The sequence below is a fragment of the Mercenaria mercenaria genome, chromosome 6 (genome assembly GCF_021730395.1).
Source record: "Mercenaria mercenaria strain notata chromosome 6, MADL_Memer_1, whole genome shotgun sequence".
Classification (NCBI taxonomy): Eukaryota; Metazoa; Mollusca; class Bivalvia; order Venerida; family Veneridae; genus Mercenaria; species Mercenaria mercenaria.
Window position 1 is genome coordinate 60,341,600 of NC_069366.1, and position 25,868 is coordinate 60,367,467.

At 35.2% G+C, this 25,868-nt stretch overlaps 1 protein-coding gene across 2 annotated transcripts in view; it reads left to right on the plus strand.

Moving 5' to 3' along the window:
* The first annotated feature begins 564 nt into the window (after positions 1-564).
* LOC123548759 (N-acetylgalactosamine-6-sulfatase-like) overlaps positions 565-25,868 on the plus strand; it is a 33,252-nt gene continuing 7,948 nt past the window's right edge. The window contains exons 1-12 of one of the 2 annotated variants that reach the window (XM_053546060.1): positions 565-696; positions 1,879-2,002; positions 2,702-2,776; positions 3,338-3,440; positions 4,901-5,044; positions 6,376-6,442; positions 10,151-10,278; positions 15,759-15,895; positions 16,281-16,384; positions 17,487-17,623; positions 19,098-19,200; positions 19,720-19,841. In XM_053546060.1, the coding sequence (XP_053402035.1) occupies positions 586-696; positions 1,879-2,002; positions 2,702-2,776; positions 3,338-3,440; positions 4,901-5,044; positions 6,376-6,442; positions 10,151-10,278; positions 15,759-15,895; positions 16,281-16,384; positions 17,487-17,623; positions 19,098-19,200; positions 19,720-19,841 (1,355 nt within the window). In that variant the 5' untranslated portion in view covers positions 565-585. Of the gene's footprint in view, positions 697-1,181; positions 1,383-1,878; positions 2,003-2,701; positions 2,777-3,337; positions 3,441-4,900; positions 5,045-6,375; positions 6,443-10,150; positions 10,279-15,758; positions 15,896-16,280; positions 16,385-17,486; positions 17,624-19,097; positions 19,201-19,719; positions 19,842-25,868 lie in introns of those variants that run through there. The other variant, XM_053546061.1, reaches the window with a different exon arrangement.

Here is a 25,868-nt window from a genome sequence, read left to right on the forward strand (position 1 = left end):
GTGAAATTATGGTTCATCAAAAATGGACGTCAAATGGTCGTGTTTGAAGGTTTGTAGAGAAAAAAGTTACAGAAATATCAAAAAAGTAAAATACGCATTCTATGAGGAATATGCTGAATTTTATATTAAACAAAATTTCGAAACGGAACCTAACAACTTCAAATTAGGCGCATTTCACCTTAAACATGGTCAGATATGTTAGAAATCAACTTACTGATGCTCTTAAGGCATAACCCCCTTATTTGTAATCATTTTTTGACAAAAAAATAATTTCCGAAAAGTCTCCCTTAATAAAAAAAAAATCCAAAAAAAAAAAAAATTCCGACCTACCCACCCTAATTTTTTTGAGCATGTTACCGGAAACAAAGAATTTTTTTTTAGGTCTTAAGAATAATTGGATTATAAGTGTATAACACCGATACACGTAAGGATTGCCAGGGATTCTGACCAGTACACCTCTGGTTTGGTAGGAAACACTGAAAAATCCTAAGGCATCTGTAGGGAATCGAACCCCGGACCTCTGGATTGGAAATCCGCGAATCAATTATCACGTGACTTTTTAGATCATGTGACAAGGCAGACAAAATGGTGGCCAAAGTGTCGACGCTATATTTGCAGGGTCTCCTTTATTTGATATATTTCACAGATCTTAGCGTGTCATCTCGTCCTAATTTCATAATTATGCTGATGGATGATGTAAGTTACAGTTTGCAATTTTGCAGCTAACAATAATTTATATAAAATACAAGCGTCACCGAACGATCGATACTGTCATATGACAATAATAACAAAGAACTTCGTCTTGGCTTAGGTTTGCAATTTAAGATTTTTTTTTCTGAAGTGTTTTCAAAATCATTGGTTGGACCCACTCTCAGAGAGATTAATTGTATTGAAAATGTGACTGCATAGATCTCCATCTTTTATTTTGTTAGCAATTTGAATGAGATAATGGCTATTTTGTATTTGGTTTTGGCATATTTTTACGAAGTGTGTTTTTAAATTAAATCATTGACATACTAATACTAATTGTTATTACAAATTATCCCATATAAAACTATTGACTAACAAAAGTAAATTGTCTGAGCCAGTTCTGAAATGGTGAATAACAAATGACCTTTTCTTATATTTATATATATTTTATATGGTGTTCACTTCTATTTTTTATGCTGAAAACGGTTTCACTCGATAACTGGAGAACACTTTGTCCTTCAATCAACAAACTTCATAGGATGCCCATGGACAGCAGAAGATCTCTATTGTTTTTGGAACCAGTAGATTAATGGTCAAGGTCACAGTGACCTCAAGACTGAAAATGATAACTTTAGATGCTTTGGCACAGAGACCTCCAACTTGATTGGCAGATGATCCCTATTGATTTTGAGGTTGGTTGTTCAGAGGTCATGGGCAAGGTCATGGTGACCTTGATCATGACCTGCAAAATCTGTTTCCATCTATAGTTTAGATAAAGAATGCTAGCCTCTCAGTCTGTCTGTAGACTATGGGCTTCCTAAATGAAGAACACTGTGTCCTACATATGCGTGACCATCAAATGATTGCCTGAGGTCAGTAGATAACCGCTATTGTTTTTGCGGTCATTTTGTCAATGGAAAAATGTTGTAATGATCTTGGGAAGCCATCTTAGGGGGTATGCTTGTTTTACAAACACCTCTTGTTTTTCTCAATGTCAGATGTATACTTTAAATCAAAGTCAGTGTTTAATTATTTTGTCCCATAGGTGTTCAAGTAGCTTTTAAGATTTGACATTCTGAGGGTTGAATGGAAAACTGTTGTAACTCATATTAATTGAAGAAGAAGTTAGGACAGTTTTCTGTTCTTCTCTTAGTATACATCATGCTTTCATTTCTTCAAATATTTCAGATGGGCTGGGGAGATCTGGGTGTGTTTGGTGAACCAAATAAAGAAACCCCAAACCTTGACAAGATGGCTGCAGAAGGAATGGTCTTCCCGGATTTTTATTCTGCTAATCCTCTATGTTCACCTTGTAAGTATTAAAATGATCTTGAGTTATTATTACACTGTACTCCTGCAGCTGATATTGAGCCAGTGTCTTTTATTGCCAGTTTCTGACAAAAGTTCTCAATCCAGACCAGAGCAAATAAGAAAGAAAATTATTTTCAAATTTAACAAGAAACTTTAACTCCATTGTCAGTGACTTAAATTCACATATATTTATAAGCTGACTTCTTTTGATGTTTTTAATAAAATCAATAATTTATAAATATAAACAAAAATGAAAATAGTAAATCAGATATTGTTCTCAATTAGAGGTATCAATAGTCTTCTGTATTGTTTTAAATTATGCTTAAGGAAGACAAAGTCAGTTATAACATTTATTTGTTAAAAGCATATTTTATTCATAACTTGGGGAAGGGCTGACGCTAATGTTGGGAAAACTTGTGGCCCAACCCTTTTGCTTCTGATTTCAATGTATATGTTACTTAACATGCTTTTCTAATTCTCATTAATTTATGTTAAAATAACGCATGTGTTTAATTGTATTACAAGCATGTATTGATTCGTTTGCAATAAAATTTGTTTAAACTATTCATAACTTGCTTCATTCGAAAATTTGTGAGTTGTCATTGAACAGAAATCTCATGTATTACATGTTGTATGTCTGATCTTCTGTCAAGCCTAAAAGAGGGAGATGCAGATTTACTGTTATATTTTTCCTCCACAGCAAGGGCAGCCCTGATGTCTGGTAGATTACCAATAAGGAATGGATTTTATAGTGACAATGCTCATGCAAGAAATGGTAAGATACTGTACATAGGGCAATCATTTGAATGGTTTCGTTTTATAGAACATGCTTAAAAATCAACCATTATTACATTAAAATATAAATGTGGTGACAATTGGCAAATTCTGAATAACGTAAAAAAAAACTGGGCACTGTTAGATCAAGGAATAAAGATGGCAAGAAAAATAGCCAGTCTGCAGTAATTCATTCAGTAAACAAAAAGAAGGAATATTGACCATCTAAGGTCTTACCACAAAGTTTTCTCACTTAGTCTTGCTTATGCGGAAGGTTTAAATCCTTTAATGCAGGATGTTTTTATTTTCTTTTATTAATAACTGATACTGTGATAACAGTTTTCATTTATTTGGCATAAACTTGTAGTTTTTGGCAAAATGGCTATTTGATGGGGATATGGACTTCAGATTATTGATATCAAAATTAATTTTAATATTGTTTGTTAGTTTGAACTCTAGTTAGAAAGATGGATTGACAAAACAAGAAAATCCTTTTACAAATGTAAATAAGACCCTGCTAATCATATTGAAAATACAGTAGTTTCTTACATCTATCTTACAGCATATACTCCCCAGGACATCGTTGGTGGAATTCCAGATGATGAAATTCTCCTGCCAGAGATCTTGAAGAAAGCAGGTTACAGAAATAAAATCATTGGAAAATGGTCAGTTTAACTTCTATTTAAATCTGGCCTTGTCTATTTCATACTAAGTTCTTGTACTTGTGTTTCAATTACACAAGTCACTCCAAGTCCTTGGAAAAATTGTTTTGTAAGAGAGTTTTGCTTTGTTGGGTTCAGCATCAAACTGACACAAAGGTGTGCTATAGGTCATTTGGAGTCTTTCCAGTTTTTTCGATGACGGAGGAAAACCCTATGTTCCCCTCTGTGCAAATAGTTCAGGTATGAGTGGGTATTTTGATAGAACTGCCACCCTTCAATAAGGATTTTTCATTACCTGACAGAAACCTGCACTACAAGTGAGGTTTTGAACCCACAGCAGTGTAGGGCAAGTGATTCAACGTCAGTGACCATAACCACTCTGTCATGGAGGCCCCTATTATGTAAATGAAATAGTTTATAGTGAAAGTAAGTTTCTATGAAGTGTATGAAGTGAGCATGCAAGAGAGGAAACCTTGTTAACCTTATTAGCTCACCTGAGCACAGAGTACTCAAAGGTGAGCTTTTGTGATCGCCCTGTGTCCGTTGTCCGTCGTTGTCTGTCCGTTCAGCCGTCATCTGTCGTCAACAGTTTGACTGTTAACACTCTAGAGGTCACAGTTTTGGCCCAATCTTAATGAAACTTGGTCAGCATGTTGCTTTTAATAAAATCTTGGACGAGTTCAATATTGGGTCATCTGGGGTTAAAAACTAGGTCACTGGGTAAAATCAAAAGAAAAGCTTGTTAGCACTGTAGAGGTCACATTGATGATTGTATCTTCATGAATCTTGGTCAGAATGTTAATCTTGATGGTCTCAAGGTCCAGTTTGAATCTGGGTCATGTAGGCTCAAAAACTAGGTCACCAGGTCAAATCAAAAGAAAAGCTAGTTAACACTGTAGAGGCCACATTTATGACCGTATTTAAATGAAACTTGGTCAGAATGTTTATCTTGATGATCTGTAGGTCAAGTTCAAATCTGGGTCAGGTGGGGTAAAAAAACTAAGCCACTAGGTCAAATCAAAAGCAAAGCTTGTTAACACTTTAGAGGCCACATTTATGACTGTATCTTCATGAAACTTAGTCAGAATGTTAATCTTGATGATTTTTAGGTCATTTGGTCAGTTGAGCGATACAGGGCCTTCATGGCCCTCTTGTTTTTATGTTTGCATTAGATGCACTATAACCAAAAACAGTGTATGTAAAATATTGCATGACTGTTATTGATTGTAGTTAAATTTATTTGTATTTTCATGTCAGAAGTACAATTTTGCATTCCATATTTTGGGAAGAATGTTATATTCAGAACTATTTAAATGATATTTGGAGATCTTCTCTCTCTTGTACAGTAGCTTAAATACACAGAAAAAAGGACTTTTGTCGCTGTGAGGAAAAATGGCATATGGCTCTTTTCAGTGTCGCACACTTTGTAGAGATATAGTGGGCTGATACCTTTGTTATTTCAGGCATTTAGGGCAGCAACCACAATATCATCCATTGAAGCATGGTTTTGATGAATGGTTTGGCGCTCCAAATTGTCATTTTGGTCCATACAATAACAAAAATACCCCAAACATACCAGTGTACAAGGATAAGGAAATGGTTGGCAGGTATACATGTTATACAGTTAAAGACTTGCATCAGTTTGTATTGCATGTTTTTTCGTGTAATAACATCTGCAGAATCCTGAGGGATTGGTTGGTGCCGGAGCCCGGTAGGGCGAGGGTTCCAACGATTCCTGAGGGATTCTGAAGATGTTATATCATGAAATGAACATGAGCTAACGCTATTCTAGTATAAAAGGCGTAAATAGTAATAAACAAATGTATTATCCCTCAATGTCATTAAATTTCCATGAAATTCACTGGAATGCCTGCTTTGTTTTTATAAGCCCGTCTCTGAAAGAGTGCAGTGTATTATGCGAATACCCTTGGTGGTGGGCGGCGGGCGGGCAGGCGGTCTGTGTCCAAAAGCATGTCTACTCTCTAAGTCAAACAGCTTTAATTCGATCTTCACCACACTTGCTGACTATGTTTGTTGGCATAGTATCTCGCCAAGTTCGATAACCAGCCAAATCGCCCCATGCACTCCTGGATTATGGCCCTTGAATTACTTGAAAAACTGCAAATTAAGCCTTGTCCGCTCTCTAGGTCGAACAATTTTCATCCAATCTTCACCAAACTTGCTGACAATGTTTGTGGGCATAATAACTCCACCAAGTTTGATAACCAATGAAATCGCCCCTGGCACTCTTGGATTATGACCCTTGAATTACTCGAAATCTGCGAGTTTAGCCTTGTCCATTCAAACAGTTTTGATCCAATTTTCAATTTCATCCTACATGGAACCTCACAAATACCTTGACTCCTTCTTACTCATTTTTTGGTTAACAAGGCATACAACATCAATATTATTACCTTTATGATACGTAACTGAATATTAAAACAGGCGTATTATGTGACAGTCTGGCACTCTTGTTTCATGTTGATGTCTTTTCTCTTTGAAATATCTGTAATTGGGCCGAAGTGCATTTACTCTTTGACAGGGAATGCTCGTGTATAAAAAGGTGTTTTAACAGCATGTGGGCGTGAGAATCTCTCTGTTTACACACATTTTTCTCCCGTTAAAACACCCCCGAAAAGTGACAAGAACAGCAGTTTTATACTAGAATAATTATTAAACCCCTATGTAATGGATTATTACTTTTGCCAAATTGTGTCCATTAGCCACTGAAATGTGTCAAAATTTTGATAATGCGGTAACAACAAAAAAAATTGTGGAGTTTGGAAAAGTTATTTAGTATATGCAGTGAAAAAGTACATCTCATGTAAGATGCTGCAAGTAAGTCAAAACTGTAGAAAGTGCAAGTAAGACCTAAGTGGAATATTTGTGAAAAATGTCTTATGTTGTAATTTAACATCTGCTTTTCTTGACGTTTCAGATATTACCAAGATTTTTTGATTGACAGAGCTACAGGAGAGTCCAACTTGACACAGTTATACATTCAGGTAGTCTATTATCTTCTTTCTTAGCAACTCATTCACACATGTCAGAAATTTATCATATATCTAGTTTTTAGCTCACCTGAGCACAAAGTGCTCAAAGGTGAGCTTTTGTGATCGCCCTGTGTCTGTCGTCATCCCTCCGTAGGCGTCGGCATCGTCGTCGTCAACAATTTGACTGTCACAATTTTGGCCCAATCTTAATGAAACTTGTTCAGAATGTTACTCTTAATAAAATCTTGGATGAGTTCGATATTAAGTCATCTGGGGTCAAGAACTAGGTCACCAGGTCAAATCAAAGGAATAGCTTGTTAACACTCTAGAGGTCACAATTTTGGCCCAATCTTAATGAAACTTTGTCAGAATGTTACCCTCAATAAAATCTTGAATGAGTTCGATATTGGGTCATCTGGGGTCAGAAACTAGGTCACTAGGTCAAATCAAAGGAAAAGCTCCTTACACTGTAGAGGCCACGCTTTTGACTGTATCTTCAATGAAGCCCCATGTGGTTCTGGGACGGTCTGTGTATGAAAAGAATTGGAACCACTGCCTTACCCTTGCATGATCGTAAGAGGCGACTAATAGGGTCTTAACACTTGGTTTTGCAGTAACTCTGTGATTCCAGCAGGTATGCAAATTTTGATTCCATACCTCATGTTTTTATTTCGATGTAAATGAGATGTGGAACCAAAATTTGTAGTTCTGTTTGGCGCTATATAACCTATACTGTGTTGGTGCGCCGTAAAACCCAAATAAATAAAGTATCTTCAATGAAACTTGGTTGGAATGTTAATCTTGATGATCTCAAGGTCCATTTCGAATCTGTGTCATGTAGGATCAAAAACTAGGTCATCAGGTCAAATCAAAGGAAAAGCTAGTTAACACTGTAGAGGCAACATTTATGATAATATCTTAAAGGAACTCGGTCAAAATGTTAATCTTGAAGATCTTTAGGTCAAGATAAAATCTGAGTCAGGTGGGGTCAAAAACTAGGTCACCAAGTCGATTCCTAAGGAAAAGCTTGTTAACACCACAGAGGCCACATTTATGACTGTATCTTCATGAAAGATAGTTAGAATGTTAATGTTGATCATCTTTAGGTCGAGTTCGAATCTGGGTCATGTGGGGTCAAAAACTAGGTCACCAGGTAAAATCAAACGAAAAACTTGTTAACACTCTAGAGGCCACAATTATGATCATATCTTAATGAAACTTGGTCAGAATGTTAATCTTGAGGATCTATAGGTCAAGATTAAATCTGGGTCAGGTGGGGTCAAAAACTAGGTCACCAAGTCAAATCAAAGGAAAAGCTTGTTAACACCATAGAGGCCACATTTAAGACTGTATCTTCATGAAACTTAGTCAGAACGTTGATCATCTTTAGGTCAAGTTCTTGTCTGAGTGAATTGGGATGAAAAGCTAGTAAACACTGTAGAGGCCACAATTATGATCATATCTAAATGAAACTTGGTCAGAATGTTAAACTAGGTCACATTCAAATCTGGGTCAAAAACTAGGTCAATAGGTGAAATCAAAGGAAAAGCTTGTTAACACTCTAGAGGCCACATTTATGACTATATCTTCATGAAACTTGGTCAGAATGTTTATCTTGTTGATCTTTAGGTCAAGTTTGAAACTGGGTCATGTTGGGTCAAAAACTAGGTCACCAGGTCAATTCAAAGGAAAAGCTTCTTAACACTGCAGAGGCCACATTTTTTACTATATCTCAATGATCATAAGGTCTAGTTTGAATCTTGGTCATGTAGGGTCAAAAACCAGGTCACCAGGTCAAATCAAAGGAAAAGCTAGTTAACACTGTAGAGGCCACATTTATGATCATATCTCAGTGAAACTTGGTCAGAATGTTAATTTTGAGGATCTTAAGGTCAAGCATAAATCTGGGGGGTCAAAAACTAGGTCACCAAGTAAAATCAAAAGAGAAACTGGTTTACACCAATAGAGGTCACATTTATTACTGTATCTTAATGAAACTTAGTCAGAATGTGAACGTTGATCATCATCTATAGGTCAAGATTAAATCTGGGTCATGTGGGGTCAAAAACTAGGTCACCAGGTCAAATCAAAGGAAAAGCTAGTAAACACTGTAGAGGCCACATTTATGATCATATCTTAATGAAACTTGGTCAGAATATTAAACTTGATGATCTATATGTCACATTCAAATCCGGGTCAGGTGAAGTCAAAAACTAGGTCACTAGGTGAAATCAAAGGAAAAGCTTGTTAACACTCTAGAGGCCACATTTATGACTATATCTTCATGAAACTTAGTCAGAATGTTAGTCTTGTTAATCTTTAGGTCAAGTTCGAATCTGGGTCATGGGGGGTCAAAACTAGGTCACTAGGTGAAATCAAAAGAAAAGCTTGTTAACACTCTAGAGGCCACATTTATGACTACATCTTAATGAAACTTGGTCAGAATGTTAATCTTGATGATCTTTAGATCAGTCGGTCTGGTGAGCGATACAGGGCCTTCATGGCCCTCTTGTTGAAATTTTTCACAAATGTTTGATGTCATTTTATGATGGTATCAAATTTTGCAACTCCTATTTTATGTCAGAATAATGATACCATCTAATTTTGAAAACTCATCCGTATTATGTTTGGTGTCAGAATAATGATACTATCTAATTTTGAAAACTCATCCATATTATGTTTGGTGTCAGAATAATGATACTATCTAATTTTGAAAACTCATCCATATTATGTTTGGTGTCAGAATAATGATACTATCTAATTTTGAAAACTCATCCGTATTATGTTTGGTGTCAGAATAATGATACTGTCTAATTTTGAAAACTCATCCATATTATGTTTGGTGTCGGAATAATGATACAGTCTAATTTTGAAAACTCATCCAGATTATGTTTGGTGTCAGAATAATGATACTGTCTAATTTTGAAAACTAATCCATATATGCTTGATGTCAGAATACTTATACTTTCTAAATTTGAAAACTCATCAATATTATGTTTGGTGTCAGAATAATGATACTATCTAATTTTGAAAACTCATCCATATATGCTTGGTGTCAGAATAATTGTACTTTCTAATTTTGAAAACTCATCCATATATGCTTGGTGTCAGAATAATGATACAGTACAGCCTCTCCAGAGTGGCCCTCTCTTAAGCAAAAACCTGTCTATAACAACATGATCAAAATTTCCCAAAGCTGAAATATACTATCAAATTTACCTCTCCAGAACAACAACCTCTACATAACAGTCAATATTTGTATCTCCCAAAGGGTGTTGCTCTACAGAGGTTGCAGTGTACTTTCTAATTTTGAAAACTCATCCATATATGTTTATGGTGTCTGAATATGATCCTGTCCAGTTTTGAAAATTAATTCACACATGTTTGATGTCAGAATGTGATCTTATCTGACTTTTCCATAGACACATGACATAAAAACTTGCTAAAGAGTTGATTTTTTAAAATTAGTAAAGGGAAATATTAAAAACATGACCACATCTTTTAATTGGCTGAAATTTATTAGTTTAATGTAAATTCTTTGTAAAGTCTTGGTTAAATCAGATTGAACATTGCCAGTTCTACTTGATCTTAATGTGCAGAAATGCCTTAATTAGTTAAGCTATGCTTCTGTAGGGATTAGGAATTGTTTTTCCAGATGTAAATTGATAGAAATTGGTATAGAAGGAAAACATTTTGGTTTATAGAAAAATATAATTACAGGAAGCACTGACTTTCATAGAGTCACAAGCCTCGAACCAGGAACCATTCTTCCTGTACTGGGCAGTGGATGCTACACATGAACCTTTGTATGCTTCCAAACAGTTCCTGGGAACCAGCAGGAGAGGATTGTAAGTATAATTGATAAACAACCACATTTTTAACAGTCATGTACATTGACTTTTCCTGTATGAAATAGTTTCACACTATATTTGTACCAGTTTAGTCAGTTTGTTTCATCTGGTATATCAATCTGAGTTCCAGATACACTGCTTAATAATTAATACTTGTATGACTAAGGTCTCTCTCATCCCATTTTTGACCTCAACTTTGGCCTTATCTGAAGAAATGGAATTGGTACAGAGGACATAAAACAAGTTTTTGCGAATCATAAAAGGTCCCCCTCGGGAATTTAAGGGATTTTTGCAGCAATCATTTAGACTTACAGTGCGGCTGAATTTTATTTTCTCTACAGCAACTTGCTGTTATTTATTTATGGTGGCCATTGACAAAGATTCTCTCTTTTGGAGATTAAAAGGAAAGTTCATGTGTTATGCTTGGAAAATACATGCTCAGTCCTCGGGGATGTTTCACACTTATTTTTTCTTTCAAATAGCTTTTTTCCTTCCATAAAAACAGGCTTTGAGGTAATACACAGGAAATACATATAAAAAGGAGAAAATGCTAAAATAAAAATGAAACAGATAGTCATATTTTCATTTTGTCAGTAGATCTACCATGTCTACTGAATCTACAAAATGTTTTAACATACCGTCGTGAGTGATATTTAAATCACTCTGCTTTGATATTTCACCAAAGGGCCACATAGAAGACACAAGGATGGAAAAACTAAAACAGATTTTATGTGTTTTTAGAATAAAAAGAATAATGGCATTGAACAAGTTGGTAAAAAGTACCCCCATTTATAGGCAGTTTTGTTTAATGTTGTTAGCAGCATGCTTTTGTGGTTCATCCTGTTAGCATGACAAATTGTGTCTCTTAAATATATTGAGACCTTACAGTGTCAGTACTTTATTGCATTCAACCTTAGAGGCCAAGTTCAAACGGTTACTATAAATACAGCATGCACAGACACAACAGAAAGCAGTCAGTACACACTTGATATGAAAAAAAAAGTTTCATCCTAAAAACCAAAGTGTTAACATCCAAACTGGGATAGTTTTGATGATTACAACAGTAACCCACATTAATGAAAATGAATAAAATGGAATGCGTGTACATCTACTGAGACCGCAGTCCCAACCCTAATAATCTATGGCTGAAACAATGACATACACTTGAATTCCATTTAATTTACATCGTTTCTAACTACAAACACATTTTCAGCAAAAAGTTAAAAAGTAAAACAGAAAGAATTACTTCATTAGTGGGGAAATGTTTATATAGGGCCCACCATGCAAGTAAATCATAAAAGATTTGCATGAAGTTTGTTTGATTCTTTCATGTCCTTTATTAGATTGGGGTAGATGTCGGTCGGGCGGGCGGGCGGCGGCGGCGGCGGCATCAAACTGGTGTTTCCGGTCAATAACTTTTGTTTCGGTAAAGATATTTGAATAAAACTTGGTATGTATGTAGCTTATATCAAGACAAAGGCTGGGATTGATTTTGGGGTTTCTGGGGTCAAGGTCAAGGTCACTGTTACTTTAAATAGAAAAAGGGTTTCCGGTCAATAACTTTTGTTTCGGTAAAGATATTTGAACAAAACTTGGTATGTATGTAGCTTATATCAAGACAAAGGTTGGGATTGATTTTGGGGTTTCTGGGGTCAAGGTCAAGGTCACTGTTACTTAAAATAGAAAAAGGGTTTCCGGTCAATAACTTAACTTAGGAATGAGCTATCGTGATGAAACTTGGTGTATAGAAAACTTATATAAAGTTGTAGCTTGGGATTGATTTTGGGGTTTCTGGGATCAAGGTCAAGGTCATTGTTACTAAAAATAGAGTTAGGGTTAGGGTTAGCATATCTTCTACATGCATGGAGGAATTTTGAAGAATGTTGGCACAATTGTTCACCATCATGAGATTGAGTGTCATGCGCAAGAACCAGGTCCCTAGGTCTAAGATCAAGGTCACACTTAGAGGTCAAAGGATACAAGAATGAAAACTTTGTCCGGAGCATATCTTCTTCATGCATAGAGGGATTTTGATGTAACTTGGCACAATTATACACCATCATGAGACGAAGTGTCTTGCGCAGTTCCCTTCTTTAGAATTACTTCCCTTTGTTGTTACTATAAATAGCTTATATTGTAACTTTTTCATTACTAGACGTAGGGAAAAATCAAGACCAGTTTTCTGTAGTACAACATGCATGTTATATCCAATTTAGAGGTGTATTTTGACCAATCTCTACCTGGTAAGGATTTCTGTGTGGACTTAAAAAAAAAAATTTTGTATTTTTTTTTTTTTTTTTTTTTTAAGATTAACTTCCCTTAGTTGTTACTATAAATAACTTATATTGTAACTTTTTTTATAATTGACCGTAGGGAAAAACCAAGACCACTTTTCTGTGGTACAACATAGTTGTTACTTTCTAATTTTAGGTGTATTTTAAGGTATCTCTACCTGGTAAGGAGTTTTTTTGTGGACTTAGAAAAACAAAAGAATTACAGTGATTACTAAACAACCACAAAATTAAAATTACATCTGCAAATACAGGTGCTAGAGTAAAGAAATTTGCTGTGACGGGCGTATATTGTGACATTCTGGCACTCTTGTTTATTCTTATGAAAAGTGTTGAAAACCTGGTTTCGTGGCATTGCCGCATTTCTTGTTCAATAATAATAAAACAGACCTCACCAACTGTGAACCAACCCCCAGATTACATTGGAATAGATGTCACATCATTTTACAACATATGTCTATTGAGGAAATCACAAAATCTTGATTCTTCATTTTATTTTTAGCTCACCTGAGCAATGCTCATGTGAGTTTTTGTGATTGCTTGATGTCCGGCATCTGTCTGTCTGTCAACATTTTGGTTGTGTATGCGATAGAGGCTGTATTTTTCAACTGATCTTCAAAAAATTATGTCAGAATAATTACCTTGGTGAAATCTAGGCCAGGTTTGAAAATGGGTCATCTGGGGTCAAAAACTAGGTCACTAGGTCAAATCAAAGAAAAACCTTGTGTATGCGATAGAGGCTGTATTCTTCAGTTGATCTTCATGACTATTGGTCAGAATGATAACCTTGATGAAATCTAGGCCAAGGTCAAAAATAGGTCGCCTGGGATCAAAAACTAGGTCACTAGGTCAAATCAAAGAAAAACTTTTTGTAAGTGATAGAGGCTGTATTTTTCAACTGATCTTCATGAAATTTGGTCAGAATGATTACCTTGATTAAGTCTAGTTTGTATTTGAATATGGGTCATCTGGGATCAGAAAGTAGGTCACTAGGTCAGATCAAAGTAAAACCTTGTGTATGCAATAGAGGCTGTATTTTTCAATTGATTTTCATGAAAGTTGGTCGGAATAATTGCCTTGATCAAGTCTAGGTTGAGTTTGAATATGGGTTATCTGGGGTCAAAAACTAGTCACTAGGCCAAATCAAAGAAAAACCTTGTGTATGTGATAGGGGCTGTATTTGTCAATTGATCTTCATGAAATTTGGTCAGAATGATTGCCTTGATAAAATCTAGGTCAAGTTCAAATATGGTCATCTGGGGTCAAAAACTAGGTCATTAGGTCAAATCAAAGAAAAACCTTGTGTATGCGATAGAAGCTGTATTTTTCAATTGATCTTCATGAAATTTGGTCAGAATGATTGCCTTGATAAAATCTAGGTCAAGTTCAAATATGGGTCATTTGAGGTTAGTAGGTCAAATTAAAGAAAAACCTTGTGTATGCAATAGAGGCTGTATTTTTTAATTGATCTTCATAGAATTATGTCAGAATGATTGCCTTGATGAAATCTAGGTTGAGAGTTTGAATATGGGTCATCTGAGGTCAAAAAGTAGGTCACTAGGTCAAATCAAACAAAAACATTGTGTATGCGATAGAGACTTACTTTTCAATTGATCTTCATGAAATTTGTTCCAAATGATTGCTTTGGTGAATTCTAGGTTGAGTTTGAATATGAGTCATCTGGGGTCAAAAACTAGGTCACTAGGTCAAGTCAAAGAAAAACCTTGTGTATGCAATAGAGACTGTATTTTTCAATTGATCTTCATGAAATTTGGTCAGAGTGATTGCCTTGATAAAATCTAGGTAAGTTTTAATATGGGTCATCCGGGGGTCAAAAACTAGTTCACTAGGTCATATCGAAGAAAATACTTGTTTAAACGCAAGGGACCACAATTTTGGTCCAGTCTTAATGAAAATTGGCCAGAATGTTTGTTTCCATGAAATCACTAGGTCAAACATGTTTACACAATTATGGTATGTTTCTCAGTTGAGCGACCTAGGGCCATCTTGGCCCTCTTGTTTTTTTATCTTTAAGAATAAAACATGCCTAGAGATATAAACCTTCTGGCATAAACGATGCTATTTTTGACAATTTTACATGTAGTATAAATGAATTATCGCAGATCTAAAATTAGTTGAGACAGACTTTAATTTCTATGGAGTTTTTTGTTGTATTTATGTAAATTCCCATTTTGATAATAACTCGCAATGAAATTCCCATTATTATGCATAATTTTTGTTTTTTTCTGGTTGTCATTGATTGCTTTGGCAAGGTTATGGAAAAGAAAAATCACTTTTCATTATGTTCAAGATTGATCGGATCTCAACATTGTCATATTTCTGATTAAATATATGTACTTGCACTAAAAGATATATGTGGTTTAATACTGTCTTACTTCTTTTGGTACCAAAAAGCTGGTTGTCTAGTTGTTACACGCTTGACTGTCAATCCTGGTCCAGGCACTGGAAATTTCTGAGATGCTCTTGAGTGTCTCCCACTCTATACCTCTGGTCAGATTGCTCTGTGTCTGTAATAGTAGAGGCTGAATTTCGCACCCTGTGTGGCTGCGTTTGCTATATGTAAAGCGCCTTTGGACATGTTTATCATGAAAAGGGAGCTGTATAAATCTGATATAATAATAATATAATAATAATAGTAATAAAAAGCCATTTAGTTATAAAAAAGCACTAGTTCTACATGGAAACAAAGGTGTTTTTACCTTTAGATAAGAAATATGTGTTGATAAAGAATTGTTTTAATCACCCTCTGGTGGTAATAATTGTCAGTGCAGTGTACATTCAAACCTGTACTAAACAACCAGCTGAGGGATCAACACAATGTGACTGCTTAAGACAGGTGATTACATAAGCCAGGTTGAAATTGAAATATTTTGGAAGTTAACTGACTATAATGAGCTTGTCCATTTTTCAGTTTGGACAGAACCATTAACTGTTAAAAGGGGTGCATACTAAAAAGATACTGACTGAATGGCGAACAGTGCAGATCATGATCAGACTGCACAGATGTGCAGGCTGATCATGATCTACACTGGTTGCAAAGGCAGAATCATTTGTGTCCAGCATTATAAGGGTTAAACTGTATACATTATGACAAACTGTTCTCAATCTTTAAGTGAATACAAAGTGGTAAGACTGTTCTAAATTTTGACTTTTTTTGGGCTGCAGGTATGGAGATGTGGTGAGGGAACTGGACTATGGTGTTGGGAAGATATTAAACAAGTTAACACAGCTAGAAATTCATGAAAACACCTTTGTTTTCTTCTCATCAGACAATGGTGCTGCCACATATGCGAAAATACATGGTAACTATTTGTTACATTGTATTCATGAAATTAATTCAGCCTGCTATGTTTGTTTTGGCTTTTAGGCCCATTTTTCAACAATATTTAAGTCCTGTAATTGGCAGACAGTTATCTAAACCAGAGCCCTTGGATTATGTACAAGTACTAACCCATTCTCCACAAGCAAATGATAGTGTCTTCACATATATCAAAGGTAGAGGACAAATGGTTAGAGATACAGTCTTCTATCAAAATGTCAAGGAGAACTTATTTCTTACCTGGGCATCAAACATAACTCCATCTATCCATAGATCTGTGTTCTTCCTATTGAGCGAAGCTATCTGACTGATAAGGAATGTTAAACTCATACTTTCTGTATTATAAACTAGATTTTATATACATATAGGAGGAAGTAATGGACCATTTCTTTGTGGGAAGGAGACAACATTTGAAGGTGGTATGAGAGAGCCCTCTATAGCCTGGTGGCCTACAAGGATAAACTCTGGACAGGTATCTATGCTTGAACAGACGAACAAATCATTTATGAAATAATGTATAGAAAAATCATGTTTTAGCGTTATTAATACACAAAAAAGAGGTTATACATGGCATAACCCATTTTGAGTGTATTAATCTAAGTATAACATGATTTTGCTACACATTATTTTGATTCTAATATGCCCATTATCTAAAACAGAAGATAAAATATACTGGCGCTATTCCTTGATTGCAACAAAAACATTGATATCATCGCCTGTTAATGTGGCACCTTTTTAGCGTAAGTGTGTTTTAACAGAAACAAGTATATTAGAATTTTGAAAGGAAACTGTTTTACCAGTATAATACAATTCTGCCTTTGCATATGTGATTAACTTATATCTGTATTTTTTTCTGGAAAACATTTAAAACGCTTGTAAAAAATGTTGATAAATTAAAACAGAAGTGGTGCAGTGTGTTTGAGGCAGTATTTATATTTTAAAAAAGCGCTTTTATAGTCTGAAAAACATGTAGAAGTGTTCTCAGTAAAGCAGTTATAATGCTAAATTTAAGAAATTTAGTGCTATGTTATAATATAATTGTAGAATGTCAGCTTAAATGATAATTATTTATACATGTAGACCCCTTACATTTCTTGTACAAACTACTTTTATGAAGACAACAGCAGCAATTCCAAATTATTTCAGTTAAAGCTTCTTGACATATGATATCCGAGGGTGACGTTTACTTGCGTGTCCAATATATCTGCCAGAGGACAAATAATAAGGCCAAAATGAAATCACTTTACCAATGATTACCTGTATCAGCCTCCTTAGTTAAGCCAGCCTGCCACTAAGCTCAGTAGGGAGTGCACAGATCTAAGAATCGCAAGGTCGTAAGTTGGATCCCCAGATGGGGCATATTTTCTCCATGTCAGCTTGATACATCATCAACCTCTGATTAATATGGTAATTTCTATAACATACAGCTCTGGAGAACAAGTTCCTTCCTGAAAAGGCAGATGTTTTCTCCCCTGCAGTCTTTGTAGACAAACAACAAACAAATATCAGTATTCCCAGCAGTGTTGCTGTACACAGGCTGCATTGTGATAAGGTGTTTTGTTTTTCCTATTCAGGTATCACATCAGCTGGGATCATTAATGGATCTGTATACAACACTTGCCAGCCTGGCAGGTCAGGATATACCTACAGACAGAGTGGTAGATGGGCTTGATCTAACCAAAGTCCTCTTTGGAAATTATGAGATTAATAGGTAATTAATACGTATTACTCTATATCTATTTTATCTATGCAATCGTGAACGGTCATTTGCAACAAGTGACTGTACAATATAATGTGAAACAGCCCTCACATCCAATAGCACTAGCTTTAGCAGAACCCTATTATACAGAAGCATTTGACAGACTCCATGATCCTACAGGACTAAATAAAATAACAATACAGTGTCCAAGTATGAGCAGACTGGGCCTGAATAAATTTCTAACCATTGAAAAAAAATTCCAGCTTAAAATTTATAAATACAGTTAAAGCTGTACTAAAGACCACCTCAGAATACAGGCCACTAATATAAAACCTGTTTATAAAGGCCAATAGTTTCTCTTCCCATTTCTCCATAAATAGTGTAAATACCTGTATATACCGTAGTGTCCACCTGTCAACAGTGGCCAGTTTTATTTCCAAACGATGGTCAAATTTGACTATATAAATTTTGGTTTGATTTAAATTAGTGGAACATGTTAGACAGTAGATTACAATATACTATAAATAATATTAGGTTATTTAACATTGTTCTTTACAATACAGAGCTATATTTGGACGAGTACCCAGCTGCGAAAACCGTATTGGACAAGCCGCCAAGCGAGTCCAATATGGTTTTTCCAGCTGGGTATGAGTCCAAATATATCACGTATTGTACAGTTCAGTGTTAAATAACCTTTTTATTTTATATCTATTTTATTTTAGTTTAAATAAAAAATGAGTCACTGAATATTGTATTTCTGCCTTCCTGATTTCAAGATGCACAATCAAACTCTGTACATAGAGCACCTACTTTCACCCGATTTACTTTCGGAACATTTTCACGTGTTTTGGGCTTTATAGTATGTTTAACATGGGATGTTTTGAACTGTCCAAATACAGAAAAAATAAAGGTATTTTGTACGCAAGTGCGTCCAATAAGGTAATTTATTTTATACCTCTGTAAATTCTATAAAAATATGCCTTGTATTCCATATAAAGTAAATATTAACAGTTCAGAAATCAATTTCTTTATTTTACACTAAATGTTGTATTGTGCATTTTGCCAGAATACTTTCATTTATCAGTATTTGTGACCTGACACAGTTCTATAAATATTTCACACAAAAGAACACAGACACTGGCAGAAGACCAAAGAGAAAATGCCACTGTACATGTTATACCCTACCCCTAGGTATACTGTAAGAACCATGGTCATGAATGGGAAAATGTACTAACCCATTTCAATTTATTTCTCATCTAAAACGTGCAGTTCACGAAAATGGATACTATGCGTACTGAACAAGTGGTAATTTATCTTCCATCATGCACGAGTCACATTGTCTTAATATTTCATATATAAAGACATTCTGCATATTTTAATGCTTTCATCAACATTACAGAAAACTTGGAATCCCTTTGCATAAAATAAATGTCATAGCTTGTATTTAGCCATAATTGTAATTATCTTGTCTACCATTTTATTGCAGACCCCTGTTCTATTACCGTGGCAATGAACTGATGGCAGTGAGGGTAGGACAATACAAGGCTCATCTGTGGACATGGACAAATTCTGTGAAGGAATTCAACAGGGTAAGAGCTGTGTACTCAAGATTCTAAGCCTGTTGTAACTGCAAAAATGCATGTATAATCTACCGGTGTTCCTGGGTTAGACACAAGTAACTGCCAACTGCTACATGATTTAGAGGTGGGTGCGGGATGATTTCACTAACAGTGTCATCTGTTAAATCATTATGGAGAATATTTGACTTGGCCCGAGATCAAATTCTCAATCCTACAGTCAATAAATCTACACTTTAACAAAACTAAAAATGAAAGATAACATTATTACCTCACCTATGTTGTTGGTTATATGTAAGCTATTATGACCGAGCTGTGTCTGTCATCTGTCTGTACTCTGTAAATTGTTTTCTTTTACTTCAATTTCTTGTTTTTAAACTGCTGCACCAATTTTCACCAAATTTGCTTTGAAGCATACACGAAGCTTTATGAATTTTGATAAGATCATACGGTCATTTTTGTCTAACCTTAGGAGTTTCTCAGTTTTTATTTAAGATGTGATGTATGAATTAGAACATTTTATTATTGCAGGGTGTCAATTTTTGTCCAGGTCAGTCAATAGAAAATGTAACAACACATGAACAGGTGAACAACACAGCTCAACCATTGTTGTTCCATATAGGGCGAGATCCTGGTGAAAAATACATCATAAAGTAAGTATGGCTTGCCTAAAATAGATTGAAACAGTAACTGTTAGGAATGGAGTTTTTATGCCTCCGCCATGAAATCGGGTTGGGGGGAATATAGTGCTACCGTTGTCCGTGTGTATGTTTGTTTGTCAGTGTGTTCGGGAAAGGGTGATGTTCATGTCCGGTCCATAACTTTGACATGCATGGTCCGATTTCAAAATAATTTGACACAAGTAATATGCATGGATAGACAATGTGTCGTGCGCAAAAGCCAGGTCCCTAGCTCAAAGGTCAAGGTCACAGTCCTTGGTTGAACTTAGCCAATTTTCACTACATATATACTGATAATGTGGTCTTCGTGTCTGGTCCATAACTTTGTCATGCATGGTCCTATTTCAAAATAATTTGACACAAATAATAATAATGGATAGACGATTATGTCATGCGCAAAATCCAGGTCCCCAGGTCTAAGGTGAAGGTCACACTTCGAGGCCAAAGGTCACATACAAGATTGACTTTGTCTTGAGTAATTCTTCTTCATGCATGGAGGGATTTTTATGTAAGTTGCCTCATTTCTATTCCCTCATGAGACAGAATGTCATGCGCAAGAACCAGGTTCCTAGTTTAGAATTACTTTCCTTTGTTGTTACTATAAATAGCTTATTTTGTAACTTGGGGCCTCCGTCGCTGAGTGGTTAAGGTCGCTGACTTCAAACCACTTGCCCCTCACTGATGTGGGCTTGAGCCTCACTCGGGGCGTTGAATTCTTCATGCAAGGAAGCCATCCAACTGGCTTACGAAAGGTTGGTGGTTCTACTCAGGTTTCCACTTGTGATGAAATAATGCACGGAGGGGCACCTGGGGTCTTCCTTCACCATCAAAGCTGGAAAGTTGCCATATGACCTAATATGTGTCGGTGCGACGTTAAACCCAACCAAAAAAAAAAAAATATTGTAACTTTCTTATTACTGGTCATAGGGAAAAAACAAGACCATTTTTCAGTAGTACAACATGCATGTTGCATCCAGTTTTAAGAAGTATTTTAACTTTTTATCTCTTCCTGGTAAGGATTTTTATGTGGACTTAGAATTTTTTTATTTTTTTTAAATTAACTTCCCTTAGTTGTTACTATAAATTACTTATGCCTGTGACCTTTCTCATGTTGCGGGGGCATCCGTGTCTGTGACACATTTCTAGTTTCTATCAGAAATCTAACACATTTTCCCAATCTTTCATCTAATGTTATTGCGCATTATTAATTGCTTGCTCATTTTAACTCTGGTGTGCTACAGTTGAATCTTTGACCTCAATATTTCCTCCTTGATATCATTTGTGATATCATTTCAGTGTATGTCTTCACATTAAGTAGTTTATTAATGGCAGAATTTTCAGTTTTAGTCAGGCTATTAAAGGAGCAAATTTATCTAACTGTTGAGAAGTGAAGATACATTTTGTAATGAAAATGTTATTTCCTTTTCTTCAAGAATTATGTACTCTTTCTTTCATGGAATACTGTAAAATCATTTTGTGGGCATGAAATTTTGTGTTTTTTGTCAAAACAGAAATTTCATGGGGATATGAATTTGTGGATTTAAACTTTTGAACATAAAATGAATGGGAATTTTACTTGTTCGTTGGGATTAAATTTCGTGGATTGACTCAACCACGAAATTGACAAAAATTAGTCCCCCATGAATATTAATGATTTCACAGTAATATAAAACTTAAAAACCTAGGATTTCATGGTCGCATCAGTCCACAAATCAATTCCCAGGTTACAAATACAATTCTCATTTATTTAATCTTTAAAATATGAAAATCTCAAACTTACAGCCTCAAGGAACAGCTGTTTTTTGGCCAAACCCTTACAGAAGAAAAAGGCCTGCTGCGTACTCTTGCTGTGTACATACAGCGTATATGATGCATACATGATGTGTACTGAAATCAAGGGCTTTAAATAGTATGCAGGATATACACCGCACATACACCGATAGTACGTTTGTAGTACACTTTTGACATGCAAATGAGCTCTGCCGCGTACTACTTGCTGCGTACATGCTGCGGACTACATAGTACACAGGATGTACGCTGGAGGAATTTAGTATGCGGGAAATAGTACGCAGCATGTACGCGGCACATACACTTTCCACATGCAAATGAGCCTGCGGTGTACTACCCCTGCGGCGTACATGCTGTGTACTCCTGCGGCGTACATGCTGTGTACTCCTGGCCCGAGTCCTGCGGCGTACATGCTGTGTACTCCTGTTGCATACATGCTGTGTACTCTTGTGGCAAAACTGCTGTGATAATGTAAATTCCTTACCCCACCAACTTTCGTATGCAAATGCTGATCATTTGGACAGAAAAAAACAGAAAAAAGATAAGTGACATGCATCAATAAGTATTTACCCTTACCAAAATAATGTAGATTGATGTTATCAAATAAATTAGTATGCTTTTATTTTATGCTTATTGGTGAAATACTGGAAAATAGCAATGAGATATAAATCGATATCACTCACTGTGCCGAACTTCTTTTTTTTCCAGATAAATTATCTCGCTTGAAATATATTCTTTAATTACCTCCCTTTGCTGCCTTTAAAATTACTGGATTATACTAATACTCAAGCCATACACGAGTCATGAACTGCTGGACAATCCTATATAGAACAGACTAGCTATATAATTAAATTTGCAAAAGAAATAATGTTACCTTTGTCAGCTTGGTTGCTAGGCATTGCCATTCATGTAGCTACAGATATATGTGTGTTTCCTCTACTTTTTTCCATTGGTTCACTATCGTGTGGTAGATTTTACTGGCGACAGCACATTTAGTTGGTTGTTGTCTCAGTTAATTATCACAAGACATCAACTCAACCTTACGTAATATGCCAGCATTTTCGTCGAAGTACTTTCCCACTCCAACTCCAGCCAGTTGTGTTCCAACTTCCATCCATTTTGTTATGCTATGCAGCTCCTAGATCAATATTTCCTAGCTATTTCTATTGAATTCATTATGATATTTAATTCTGCAGCTTGACTTTCCAAGGACTTACGCATATTCCTCAGTTGTTTAGATTTTTCGTGTTGTTTTTTAATCTGACCTTCTGCGTGTGTTTTGGCATACAGACACTAAATAGAAAAATGGCGCAAAAAAAAATGGTAGTCGCATAATGGCGGACACAAATAGTCCTCAGTTTTTTTGCTCTGTAGAGCTATTTTCCTTATTTTCTTTGCAATTTTTTGGCTAAAATCACATGACAGATCTATGCTTGCTTGACATGTAGATAGCATTTTCATAATGAAATAACAACATGACAAATTTTTTCATGGAAACTTAGATCATACACCACCAGTATAATTTGGGGTCTCATTTTTTAGCTGATTTTGCAGTTTGTGTGTTTGACTGAAATTATTTTTCTTGCATCAAACATGACCCCCACTTTTCTTTTGATTTTTAGTTAACACTGACAATATTCTTCAAGAAAATGTAAGTTACAGAAATTTAAAATGGGTCCTGATGTGTGCTGCGGTCATTGGAATTAGGTCAGTTTTATATAGAATAAAGAACAACAACTATTTAGTGTGTTATAACCTATAAGATGACATTGGTAAAAAGTGAAATCTAGCCAGATGATGGCGGGAATGGGCTAGTTTGATTAGAATTTGATAGAAAATGACAAATTAATTGCAATTTTGTTGAAAATGAGGATAAAACCCAAAAATATCACATTTTCACTGTTTTGAGCGTATTTTTTTCAAAAACTGCATACTTATAGGCTACTGATTGCTATTTTCTGGCCATCTGAGGTAAAAGTGAACATATATAACAGTTTAAATGTGTAATTTGCATGCAGATCAGGGTAGAAAATGTCAAAACAGGGCAAAACAAGGCTGAATTTAGGGTAACTGCTTCAAAATTATGTCGCGACAGCTATTTTTGACAAAATCTGACGCTTTGTCTTATGGTACTGAAAATGCCGTAAAAACTTAGAAACTGTTGATATCAAGCTAAAACCTTGTATTTCTTCATGCATTTGGGTTTCTTGTACATTTCAAATGAAACTGGCACACTGTCAGAGAAAAAGGTTTTTCTTATAGGCATACAGACACTAAATAGAAAAATGGCGCAAAAAAAAATGGTAGTCGCATAATGGCGGACACAAATAGTCCTCAGTTTTTTTTGCGCTGTAGAGCTATTTTCCTTATTTTCTTTGCAATTTTTTGGCTAAAATCACATGACAGATCTATGCTTGACATGTAGGTAGCATTTTCATAATGAAATAACAACATGACAAATTTTTTCATGGAAACTTAGATCATACACCACCAGTATAATTTGGGGTCTCATTTTTTAGCTGATTTTGCAGTTTGTGTGTTTGACTGAAATTATTTTTCTTGCATCAAACATGACCCCCACTTTTCTTTTGATTTTTAGTTCACACTGACAATATTCTTCAAGAAAATGTAAGTTACAGAAATTTAAAATGGGTCCTGATGTGTGTTGCGGTCATTGGAATTAGGTCAGTTTTATATAGAATAAAGAACAACAACTATTTAGTGTGTTATAACCTTTTGGTAAACAAAGCAAGCTTCCGGTTATTCAACGAACTGACGGATTGACCCGAAAAGTTTTAAATATGCTTCTACTTAACTACCGGCATTTGTCAATGTCTCTGTTAGCTGCGGACTGTGTATTTTTACACAAAATATTTAAATGCAGTTTTTGTTTTTAAAAACAAAATGGCGTCGTGTTGATTTAATGAACCTAATCACCAATATTCGATATTAATGTACCTAAGTGTCCATGGTAATTTAGCGGATGTATCATATGTAACACGGTAGCTTAAATAAATCCGAATTTCGTCATGAAATATTGGATTTATATGAACATTTATGCACATAATAAACAGAAAATTCGTTGATCTTCACAAACTAGCATAAAATCCGCCTTCGTGAAAATATTCAATTGTCTCCCTTATTGGTGATGATATATTTCGATATCTCACTGCAAACAAACAAATATCCTCTATTTCTTCATCCACTTTTCAATGAAATAAATCAATTTTTGTAGCATGTAATTTGGTAAACATTTGAAGAAAATGGCGTAACTGCATCAAGGGGAAACAACTTTAATGCAACTAAATATAAGTGTTATGATTTATTATATAACTAGACGATGTGTGCGTAGTATGTATTTATTTTGATTAAAATCCATCTGAGAACAATCTAGGACTGGAATTATATAAGCATTTATACACTTTTACGTCCGAAAAAGTAGCGCACCAAAAATTTTTTGATTTTTCCAATGGGGCGAGCGCAATTAGCCAAAAACGTTCTGAAAATATACGAGCGGCAAATCCGATGAACAACTTTTTAATTTGGTGAGGCCTTAATGAGTTAACATAATGAGCATTAAAGCCTTTATAAAACATGATAGAATGGTGTTTTGCTTAAGAGTATTCAAATAACAGTGAGAGCTATTAATTCTTCTCATTCGGGCGCTGTTGAGGCATTATCTTGGTAATTATTTCATGTATTACAAAATGTAATGCAACGAAGTTCAAATAAGGCTTTTCAATTATCCAAGTTAGAAAGCTCCAGGATTAATTCAAAATGAAAAAGAATATATTTTTACACTGCATGCAAGGTGCAGCTCAGAAATCACTAAAATGTAAGCTTCACAAATGAACATTGCAAATAGTTTGGCAAATTTTCATTGTTCAGAATACCGGTAATCTGAACTGTTCTATGCTATTAAGATAAAAGTTACTCGGAAATCAAGTTCTTGCTTCCAAAAAAAAAAAAAATGTACAAATCCTTCCTGCATGAAGTGTACTTCAGACTTTTACCTAAAAAAATTCAAGGTATAAACACCAAAAGAAAATTAACAAGTCCCTCCCGCGTATATGAAGTTTACTTCAGACTTTAACTTATAAAAAAAAAACTAAGTATAAATGCCAAAAGAAATTGTACAAGTCTTTCCCGCGTATATGAAGTGTACTGCACAAATTTCAAAGTATCTGCGGTGTACATGCAGTGTACTATTTT